This window comes from Sapajus apella, unplaced genomic scaffold (genome assembly GCF_009761245.1).
Source record: "Sapajus apella isolate SASKATOON/1434 unplaced genomic scaffold, GSC_monkey_1.0 scaffold14, whole genome shotgun sequence".
NCBI lineage: Eukaryota > Metazoa > Chordata > Mammalia > Primates > Cebidae > Sapajus > Sapajus apella.
The window spans coordinates 86,369-95,636 of NW_022436954.1; the positions used below are offsets into that span (position 1 = coordinate 86,369).

At 53.7% G+C, this 9,268-nt stretch overlaps 1 protein-coding gene across 1 annotated transcript in view; it reads left to right on the forward strand.

Moving 5' to 3' along the window:
* Positions 1–5,765, forward strand: part of DHCR7 (7-dehydrocholesterol reductase) — a 13,903-nt gene extending 8,138 nt beyond the window's left edge. Inside the window, exons 7-9 of the mRNA XM_032282486.1 lie at positions 1,444–1,648; positions 2,543–2,674; positions 4,257–5,765. Coding sequence (XP_032138377.1) covers positions 1,444–1,648; positions 2,543–2,674; positions 4,257–4,721 — 802 coding nt within the window. The 3' untranslated portion in view covers positions 4,722–5,765. The remainder of the gene's footprint in view (positions 1–1,443; positions 1,649–2,542; positions 2,675–4,256) is intronic.
* The last annotated feature ends 3,503 nt before the right edge of the window (positions 5,766–9,268 follow it).

A 9,268-nucleotide genomic window follows, 5' to 3' on the forward strand; every position in this document is an offset into this window, starting at 1 on the left:
CCCACTCACCCATCATCCATCTATCCAAACACCCATCATCCATCTATACATCACCCATCCATCCATCCACCTATCCATCATCTGCACCCACTCACCCATCATCCATCTGTCCATCCACCTACTCTTCCATCATCCATTCATCTATTTGCCCATCCACCTACCCACCCACCCATTTACCCGCCTATCTCCCCATACATCCACCCTCCACCCACCTACCCATCCATCATCCATCTCATCCACCTGCCCATCCACCGTCCACCCACCTACCCATCCGTCTACCCACCCGTCATCCATTTGTCCATCCACCCAGCCACCTACCCACCCACCAACACATCTCAGCACCCACGCATCCATCCGCCCATCATCCATTCACCTACCCATCCATCCACTCACATCCACCCATCATTTACCATCCACCTGCTCGTCTCCTCATCCCTTTCCCCCATCCTTCCACCCACTCATCCTCCCATCCATCCATCATCCATCCATCCATCATCAACAAATGTTTGGTGGGGTTCTCTTGGGGACAGTTGCAGGCAGTGGGTCTTACAATTCAGTCTGGGGGATCCAAAAAACCAGGGTGTGTTCCCTTTAACTGTTACACCTAGGCTCTTGGGAAATGTTTCTGGAGGATGACACTTTGTAGCTTGTGTGTTACCAGATAATGAGGCTGGCCTTTGATGACTCCTGAAAATCATCCTCGCCACCTTATAACCACGTCAATGGTTGTAGACTTTGTGTTTTGCTTCTTTCTACTTAGCCTACCTGAGGGAACTAGACATAAAAATCAGGTTTTCTAGTTAAGACAGAAATTGCTCCGTGTCCTCAGCCAGCTGTACCTAGCGAGGATCTCCATAGGGGTTACCTTGGCTGATGCTCTGACCTGCTGGGGACTGAGGGATTCCAGTAACTGGTCAAAGAACTTGTCCAGTACATGCTGGAAGCCGGGCCCAGGGTGAGTTTGCAGTTCTCTACGTTGGCATGATATATAATGTCACTCACCCATGAGGGGCTGCATGCCCCAGGTGTGTTTCAGACATGTGCTTGGGCCCCAGAATGTCATCTCGGTGTAGTGGAGCCAGCTCTTCGGCTCACCTGTGCCATGCATCAAGGGAACCTGGGGAAAGGTGGGGAGAAACCCAGGTGCCAGCCTGAGCCCGTCTCCCACCCTTCCTGGGCACAGAGCAGGTGCCCTGGGACCTCTGCCCAAGGATGTCTCTGCTGAACTGCAGCTGAACGCAAAGAGAGTGTGAACGAGGGTACCGGGAGCCAGCCCGACTGAAGCTTCCGGCCCTGGGGGTCCTGGCAGCTCATGGCCAGCCTCTGCCTGGGCCGTCTCACGTTACCCTTTGGGACCCTGGACCAGTGCTGGGCTCCTACTAAGCAAGGTGGATTGTGAGATGTGCCCATCTACTAAATGTATCTTTTATTTATGTTTTTAAGCAAATTCACAGGCAATTTCTTTTACAACTACATGATGGGCATCGAGTTTAACCCCCGGATCGGGGAGTGGTTTGACTTCAAGCTATTCTTCAACGGGCGCCCTGGGATCGTCGCCTGGACCCTCATCAACCTGTCCTTCGCAGCGAAGCAGCGGGAGCTGCACGGCCACGTGACCAACGCCATGGTCCTGGTCAACGTCCTGCAGGTGCCTGTCATGGCTGGAGGGGGTGGAACGCCGATGCTGGTGGGCTCTGGGGAAACCTGAAAGCCAGCGCATGTTCCCTTGACCTTAATCTATCACAGGCAGTAGAGAATTAGCACCCTCCCCAGGTGTCACTGGGAAGTGGCTGGCGAGCAGGTGGTGAAGGAAGCCATCCTCGGGTGCCCGTCACTGCCGCCCTGGTGGGGAAGGAGGCAGGTGCTGTGCAGCCAGGCGTGGTCCGGGAAGGTCTCCCTTGGGAATTACACCTGGGTAGAATCTGGGGGTGAGTGGGAGTTAACCTGGTAGAGTGGAGGCGAGAGGGCGTGCTCCAGGCACCCCCTGTAGCGGGAGAGGGTGGCAAGCCTGGGAAACTGAGGAACATCCCACATCCTGAGCAGAGAGCATTCAGGAGCTTGGAGCCAGGTGAGGCTGGAGGCCTCATGGAAGTCCTCCTCTTAATCTTAAAAGCAGCAAGACCCAGAAAGTGTGCGCTGAGCTGGGTGCAGGGTGGCAGGGATCAGGTGTGTTCAAAAGCGTCACCCAGGGAGCCGGTGAGGGGAGCCCTCTAGGGTGAGGGAGACCGGTCAGGGGCTGCGGACACTGCTCAGGCAGTAGGTTGACCTGGGTTGGATGAATTCCTTCCCCTCAGCACGAGCCATTGAAGGCCCTGAGAACTGGGCTGGAAGAGACGCCAGGGCCATGGGCTCAGGCTGACTCTAAGGACGCCCTTACCCCTGCCCACGTCCCAGGCAGAAACAACCCCCGATGCTCATTGAGAAAGCTGCTCAGCAGCTCCCCAAGTGCCCCCTCCTGCTTCCGCCTGGAGTGTGGTCGCCCCAAGGCCCGTTCGGGCTCCGGGAGAGCCAGGGTTGGTCAGCGGCTGCTTCTGTCTTGTAGGCCGTCTATGTGCTCGACTTCTTCTGGAATGAAACCTGGTACCTGAAGACCATTGACATCTGCCATGACCACTTCGGGTGGTACCTGGGCTGGGGCGACTGTGTCTGGCTGCCGTACCTTTACACGCTGCAGGTGAGGAGCTGGGCAGGCCGGGGGCTGGCCCCGCAGGGCATTTGGAAGACACATGCAAAGCTTTCTCCTTGCAGAAGTATCTGTTCTTGGGGTGCCGAAGCTGCTCCCTGTTTCTAGGAAGAAGGGAAGGCCTTCTAGGAAGAAGACAGAAAGAACTCGCCCCAGGGCACTCGCTTAGCTGCACGGCAGGGTGGCCTGCCCCAAGAGTTGTGCATGAGGGGAGAGAACCAACATGGAGAGGCTGCCACCTGTTCAGGATGTGACAGGCCCAACGTCACCTGTGACAGCCAGTCCTGTGGGATAGAGGCACGGGTGCCCTAGAAAAGCAGGACGCCCACAACAGTGAGGGCCAGTACCAGGTGGAGGGTGCAGAGCCCCAGCTGACCCATTGCTCACGCCGGGTCCTCGGAGCCCCTGCTTGGCCCACCCGGCCTCATTTCTCCACCTGGCTGGCTGCAGGCCCGCTGGTTCCCTGGTTTTATAAACTCTGTTTTCCAGGCATGTGAAAGCATAGTGATATATAAAACCTGCTACTTGGTTTAGGCTCTGTGTGTGTCTCAAGATATAGGTACAGTTTGATACTATATTTGCATTAGGCTTTTCTGAAGAAATACAATCAATAGGGGGTGGAGGGCATACATGTTAAGAGAGAGATGTGTTTTTCAGCTCCTGTGATTGAGGGCGGCAAGTCCCAAATCTTCAGGGCGGCCTGGAGCCCCAGGAAAGAGTTGATACTATGCTTACATAGAAGGCCACTTTTTAGCAGATTCCCTCTTCTTCGGGGAAGGTGGAACTTTGGTCTCTTATGGCCTTCAACTGATTGGATGAGGCCCACCCCCGTTGTGAAGGGTCATCTGCCCTAGCTGGTCTACTGATTAGCATGTGAAGCTCATCTGAAAAATGCTTTACAACTGGACTAGTGTTTCATCAAATATTGGGGAACACAGTGGATAAGTATAAGTGGACCCATTAAATTGACCATCACCATATTAGATTCTAAATATATATATATATTTGAGATGGAGTTTCACTTTTGTCACCCAGGCTGCAGTGCAATGGCACAATCTCAGCTCACCACAACCTCCACCTCCCAGGTTCAAGCAATTCTCCTGCCTCAGCCTCCCGAGTAGCTGGGATTACAGGCGTGCGCCACCACACCTGGCTAAATTTGTATTTTTAGTTAGAGATGGTGTTTTTCCATGTTAGTCAGCCTGGTCTCGAACTCCCAACCTCAGATGGTCCACCCACCCACCTCAGCCCCCCAAAGTGCTGGGATTACAGGTGTAAGCCACCGTGCCTGGCCTTCAAACACCTATTTTATATTTATATTATATGTAATCTATGGGGGCATATAGACACACACACATATACACAGAGACAGGTAGAAGGCAGGCAGAGTGACTCATTTAATGCCCACAGCAGCCCTCGAGGTAGGTGCCTTTATTTATGGAAGAGAACACCCAGGCAAGGCGTGTGTCAGGCAGAGCTGGGGTTTGATGCCAGGCTGCCAGGCCCCCGAGCCCACCCTCCTGTCCTCTCCCTGGGCAAAGCACCGCTCAACCCCTTTCTCCTCGCTCCCCAGGGTCTGTACTTGGTGTACCACCCGGTGGAGCTGTCCACCCCGCACGCCGTGGGCATCCTGCTGCTGGGCCTGGTGGGCTACTACATCTTCCGGGTCACCAACCACCAGAAGGACTTGTTCCGCCGCACGGACGGGCGCTGCCTCATCTGGGGCAGGAAGCCCAAGGCCATCGAGTGCTCCTACACATCCGCCGACGGCCAGAAGCACCACAGCAAGCTGTTGGTGTCGGGCTTCTGGGGTGTGGCCCGCCACTTCAACTATGTCGGCGACCTGATGGGCAGCCTGGCCTACTGCCTGGCCTGCGGCGGCGGCCACCTGCTGCCCTACTTCTACATCATCTACATGGCCATCCTGCTGACCCACCGCTGCCTCCGGGACGAGCACCGCTGTGCCAGCAAGTACGGCCCGGACTGGGAGCGCTACACCGCCGCCGTGCCTTACCGCCTGCTGCCTGGAATCTTCTAAGGGAGCACCCCAGGGAGATGCCCTCCGGGGCTGTCAAGAGTGTGTTCTGCCAGGTCCGCGGGGACAGGGCTCCCAGCTCTGACTCTAGGGGCCTCTGTTTCCTCGTAAGCTGGAGAGGGCCCAGCACTTGGCAGGTATCCAGTATATAATAACGCTGTGTTCCTGGCTTTTGTCTTCAAGGGAATTCGAGTTTACACCACTGCCGTGTTGCCAACACAGACCGATTTCCTCTAATCACTGTCCCTGGGGCAGGAGGGTGACCTGGTCACCTTTACTAGTCCTTTGGAGATAATTGATTTGTCTTAGGAGCCCCGGCCGCACTACACTGCGCAAACTGGTGTCTGACGCATAGCAGGGCGTCTTCCCGCGCTGTGATGAGGCTGCATTCATTCTGGCGAAATAAAAGCGGGAGTGGGATGTGGGGTGCGCCGGTTATCAGTGTGTTGCCTGTCAGCTCCAGGTCCCCCTCCCCGGCTGCTCTGCAGTAGCACGCAGGGCCCGCACCACCTTTCTCCTTGGTTACGTGCACAGCGTTGAATAGCCAGTGGAAGGTGTCCAGGGATGCTGGGGAGGAAGCAGCTTCTCTTTCCAGCTCCAGGACTTCTGTGTCATTTCCTTCCTGCTGCATAGCTGCCAGGGGCACACAGGGGACATCAGGGCACTCTGCCTGGAGCATGGAGACCTCAGAGGTCCCAGCACCAGCTGTGGCCTTTCAGGGGTAAGGTGAGTGGGCTCTGCTCCCCGAACCCCTGTGAGCATCCGCCCAGCAGCCTCAGTGCCCATCCCCTGGAAGGAATTCTTGCTTGGCCTGTGACTGTGCACAGACTCTGGCTCGGGCGGCCCTGGGAACCACCTCGGGGGCCTCCCACACCTTCTCCAGCGAGGAGGTCTCAGTTCAGGCCTTGGGCGGCACCTCCTTTCACACGCTTTCCTACCTGGGGCATTCTCCCTCACCCCTAGAGTGTTGTGTGATACTCTTTTTAAACTTTACACTCTTAGTAGAGTGCATCTTTATATTAAACTTTCCTGGTTGAGATAAATGGCTATGTGGTTTCTGACTCGTGAATGGGCCTGACCGCAGGTCCGACCGGTACACGTGGCTGCCTCCGGTATGAGAAGGGATGCCCAAGAGAGACACTTGGGTGCGGCGTCAGAGCGTTGGGTACGCATGGGTGCATGGCGCCACCTGTCCCTCTCCCTCCCATCTCAGCCCTTTGCTGGGGCTGTTTTCGGGCTGGATGTGGAGAGTGTTCCATTCACCAAGAAGACGAAGCCAGGCTTGGCCACCTGTCCCCAGCAGGAGAACGGAGAAGCCAGAAAGATGGTTCCAGGTTTGTCTTATGCCTGGAGAAATGAGAGAGTTTCACAAAGGTGACGAGCCAGTGCCCACGCCAGGGCAGGGGGCCAAGCTCAGAGTGGCTTCACGTGAGAACTGGTCCCATAGCCAGGCCTCCCACACAACCTGGAGGGGATGGGAACTGTGACCACCCAGACTGACTGAGGAGCCCTGGTGCTCACCCACTGGCCCTCAGCGCTCCCTGTTTGAAGTTATGGGCCTGAGGGGTTCCGGGCATCCGTGCTCGACATAGACCAAGAGAGTGATTCAAATACCCGGCAGGCGGGAGCACACTGCCCTGCACGGCTGTGAGCGGACGGGACCTGCCTTTCTTCCCAGACCTTGAGCTAATTCATTTCATAGAGGCTGGGGTGTGGTCACTGTGAGCTCAGATCCAGGCCTCCCTGCCCACGTTGGAATCTTGGCCCCAGCATTTAAGAGCTGTATGACCCTGAGTAGGTGACTTACCCTCTCTGGGTCTCAGCTTCCTCTTTTGAAAGATAAGGGTCATTATTATCTTCCTGCCTTGTGAGAAGGGCTTCCCGGGCCGGTTTGGTGGGAGATCTCTCGGTTCGGATGCAGAGTGGCCTCTCCAGCAGCCGAGGTTTGGTTTTGATAGTTTGTTTTCCGTTTGAGCAGCCTTGCGCCGGGTGGCGGCTTCCTCTTCCAGGCACCTTGCATTCAATGGGTTCTGCAGATGCAAGGCTGTGGCTCGTGCTCTCCCCACCAGACACATCTGACCTCACGCGTTCCCAGATGGAGCCAACTTGTCTCTGGGCAAGAGCAGGGCGACCCAGGAGCCCAGATTAGACAGTGCCAGCCTCTGCCATTCTCCAGGTACACAGTGCGTTCTGTTCCCAGTGAAGCTGTGTGCCCGATCTCTGGGAAGCTGGCCTGACCTTCTGCTCCCTTCCAGAGTGAAGGGCAGCTCAGACCGATTGCCAGGGCCAGCTGATCTGTGCTTTATGGGGCATGGTGCTGCCCTCTGATAAGGGGCAGGCATCCCATACCCCAGGACAGGGTCAGTGCAGGAACACAGTGGGCACCTTCCATGAGGAGATTCAGTCCTGACACACCCCACCCTCCCCAAACTCAGCCTTGGAAAGCAAGGCAAGGACTTTCTCAGAACCCACCCTACTGTTGGCTCCAGCAAGTCTGCTTTCTGATCCACGTTTACTAGTCAATTACCAAGCACAGATCTCTGTCCTGGGAGGAGCCTGGAAGATTGAGGGCGCTGCTTTTGATGGCAGAGCTGATTTCTTGAGAATCTGAGGCCTGGGGTTTGAAGCAACTCTCCCCAAATGACAGAACTAGCAACTGGTAGAGGCCAAATTTAAACCCAGGGGGAGGGATGCAGGGAGATGTAGGTCACAGGGTACAAAGTTTTGGTGAGACAGGAGGATGTGTGTCTGAGATCTTTGCACAGCATGGTGGCCGGCCATAGTTAAGAAATATATATTTCAACATTGCTAAGAGTAGCTTTTCAATATTCTCACCATATCCACAAAAAATTCCTAGGTGAAGGCATGGATATGTTAATTAGCTTGATTGACTCATTCTACAATTTACTCATATATCGAAACATCACATTGTACCCCATAAATAGATACAATTATTGTCAACTGAAAATACCATTAAAAATACAAATGATCAATGAAGATCTGAAAAGCTGTTCAACTTCCCTGCAGAGGAGTCACTGAAACATCACGTTTATTTAAAATACCGGAAAAAACCGCAGGCTATTGCCAGCACCGTGCAGCTATGAATAGCATTAATGTTTACGTTTTGGCATATATCCTTTTATGAATATATTCCATACGAAAACTTTATTAATTTCTGAGGCAGGGTCTTGCTGTGCCCAGGCTGGAGTGCAGTGGCACAATCACGGCCTACTAAAAGAAGGAAAATTAACATCATGTGACGCCGTGGCAAACTTTATCACATTGGCAAATTTCATTGAAACAGTAACTCCCAGTATTACCAAGGTCAGCAAGACACCAGTGTTCTCCTAAATGGCACACAGGAGTTCTTTCATCCATTAATTCAGTTCAAGAAATTCACCCTGAAGAATTCAAGCGAGGAGAAATATGTTTCAATAACAATGTTCGTGCAAGTATAGTTAATAATAAAGTTTTCTGCCTGGTGCAGTGGCTCACACCTGTAATCCCAGCACTTTGGGAGGTCAACATGGGCAGCTCACTTGAGTTCAGCAGTTCAAAACCAGCCTGGGCAACATGGCGAAACCCCATCTCTACAAAAACAATTCAAAAATTAGCTGGGCATGGTGGCACATGACTGTAGTCCCAGCAACTCAGGAGGCCGAGGCAGGAGGATCACCTGAGCCTGGGGAGGTTGAGGCTATAGTGGGCCATGATTGTGCCATTGCACTCCAGCCTGGGCAACAGAGCAAGATCCTATCTCAAAAAAAAGTTAATAATGTTTTCATGTGAAATATATACATAAAAGGGTATATAGCAAAACATAAACATTCATGCTATTCAGAGCTGCATGGCAGAGGTAATAGATGGTTAGGTTTTTTTTTTCTGTATCTTTAATAAATGTTATTTTTCAGTAACTTCTCTGCAGGATGATATTAGAGATGAGGAAGGCTGCTTGCACCCAGACAGATACAATGCATTTGTTTTTAACAAACTAGACCTTCCTGACCTAAACAGGCCAAAGAGAAGAAGGACTTCCAACCAGGAGGGGGTTTCCACACAGACACTGGTGCCACCAAGGGCCGACTGGGCTTGGCTTCACTGTGTTGCCTGCAGGGAGGGAGGTTTCAGGAGCGGGAGTCAGGCGTGTGCAGTTCGCTTCTGCTCAGAGCTCCCCTCTTGTCTGGGGGAATATCAGAGGTGGGTGTCAGTGATAGCGACAGGAGACAACCAGGGCCCAGCAGACAGGGACTCGTCCCCAGTGAAGCCCCGCCTCCAAGCCAAAGACAGTTTAAAGGCTGAAAGCCAAGCTACAAGTTAAATCAAAAACGATGAGTTTGTGTCCTTTGTAGGGACATGGATGAACCTGAAAACCATCATTCTCAGCAAACTGACAGAAGAGCAGAAGATCAAACACCGCATGTTCTCACTCATAGGCGGGTGTTGAACAATGAGAACACATGGACACAGGGAGGGGAGCACTACACACTGGGGTCAGTTGGGGGGAAATAGGGGAGGGACGGTGGGGGGTGGGGAGTTGGGGAGAGATAGCA